General features: G+C 32.9%; 1 protein-coding gene across 1 annotated transcript in view; it reads left to right on the top strand.

Annotated features, from left to right (window-relative positions):
* LOC103192009 (multidrug resistance-associated protein 1-like) overlaps window positions 1–1,621 on the top strand; it is a 197,748-nt gene that overhangs the window by 89,887 nt on the left and 106,240 nt on the right. The window contains exons 11-13 of the mRNA XM_007934913.1: window positions 442–526; window positions 615–681; window positions 877–1,003. Of these exons, the coding sequence (XP_007933104.1) occupies window positions 442–526; window positions 615–681; window positions 877–1,003 (279 nt within the window). The remainder of the gene's footprint in view (window positions 1–441; window positions 527–614; window positions 682–876; window positions 1,004–1,621) is intronic.

Here is a 1,621-nt window from a genome sequence, read left to right as displayed (position 1 = left end):
AAAAAAAAAAAGATTTTATTCAAACTATCTACAGCTAACCATTTGTGTAGTTATTTTAATAACACTAAATAGTCCTATTGCCAAAACTGTGGTTTTGTTTATTTTCAGAGGCAAAATTCATTGAACGATTTTGAAATTACTTTTAAAAATTAATATTTTTGTAATCATTTGTTATTCAGATATTATGTTCTTTCTAGAACGATGAGGAATTTTTGTTCCTTCTAATGTCTCCCTGTATAGATATTTCTTTTAATCTTAATTCTTGAAACTGTCCTTTTTCTTTAGGGATGAATTCATAACATTAAAATTATTCAGAGTATACTTGAAGAATATTTGTATCATCAACTTGCATCAAAAATTTTAATCACACTGTAAATCATAATACACACTTTAAGCTCTTTGTCAACTCATGTTAAATTACATCTGTGTTTATTTTGATAGACAAGGATATCACTGGATCGTTTGGAGGACTTTCTCAACACTGAGGAGCTGCTACTTCAAAGTATTGAAACAAACTACAGAGCAGGTCAGCAGTTCCTCTTTGCACTTCCTATTTGTTTGAATCCTGGATAATTCGTTCTCAAATACATCATTTTATTTGTTTTTCTTCCTAGATCATGCCATTGGATTTACAAATGCTTCCTTCTCTTGGGATAAAACAGGGATTCCAGTATTAAAAGAGTAAGTCATAGTATGGGAAAATTTAAAATAACTGTTTTTTTTTTTTTAATTTTTATTACTGAGTTCCATAAAGCTTCACATAATTTAGAAAATAAATATATTGAAGATAATTTTTTTTAACGTCTCACTGTACCTTTCATTTTTCATGGATGTTTTACTCTCCTTTTGTCTATTCATTTCCTCTTTTCCATGCAGCTTGAACATAAAGATTCCAGAAGGTGCTTTAGTGGCTGTTGTAGGGCAAGTTGGGTCCGGAAAATCATCTGTGCTTTCTGCCATCCTGGGGGAAATGGAGAAACTTACGGGAACAGTCCAAAGAAAGGTAACGTCAACAAGAAATTCTTTCCACATCTTCTAGTGTAATAGACTGCATCCAGAGTATCTTGAATGTCATTAAAAATTTATCAAATTGAATTGAAGATGAAGTGTTTAATGGGCATTTCTAAATTGTAACAAACAATTTGATTTCCGTAGAAATTGATTAACTATGGATAGATTAGTAACAGCATTTGGTTCTCCAAATACTTCAGCGAATCATTTGTGAATGCTTATGGTAATTTTTTGATGATATTAACTGAATTGCAACCAATTATACACATATCACAGAAACAAATGTGATTTATAATATAATTTTATTAGGATTCTAATTATTAGTCACTTCATGATTCCCTAAGGAATTATGGTCATTCCATCTCTAAGAAGCCATGTAGCAGCTCATGAGTAGGATTTTTAACCTAAAAACAAAACACCATACTCACATACTCACTGCCGTCAAGTTGGAGCCAACTCATAGTGACCCCTCTTTGGGTTCTCGAGGCAGTATCACTACGGAAGTAGATCACCCAATCTTCCTTCCGAGGAGTGGCTGGTGGGTTTGAACCACCAGCCTTCTGGTTAGCAGTCAAGTGTCTTAGGCACTACACCACCAAAGCTCCCAAAG

Source organism: Orycteropus afer, unplaced genomic scaffold (assembly GCF_000298275.1).
Source record: "Orycteropus afer afer isolate SDZICR_OR568_19922 unplaced genomic scaffold, OryAfe1.0 scaffold00022, whole genome shotgun sequence".
Classification (NCBI taxonomy): Eukaryota; Metazoa; Chordata; class Mammalia; order Tubulidentata; family Orycteropodidae; genus Orycteropus; species Orycteropus afer.
The sequence above is the reverse complement of the archived record's forward strand: the minus strand, read 5'-3'. Positions and strand labels throughout refer to the sequence as shown.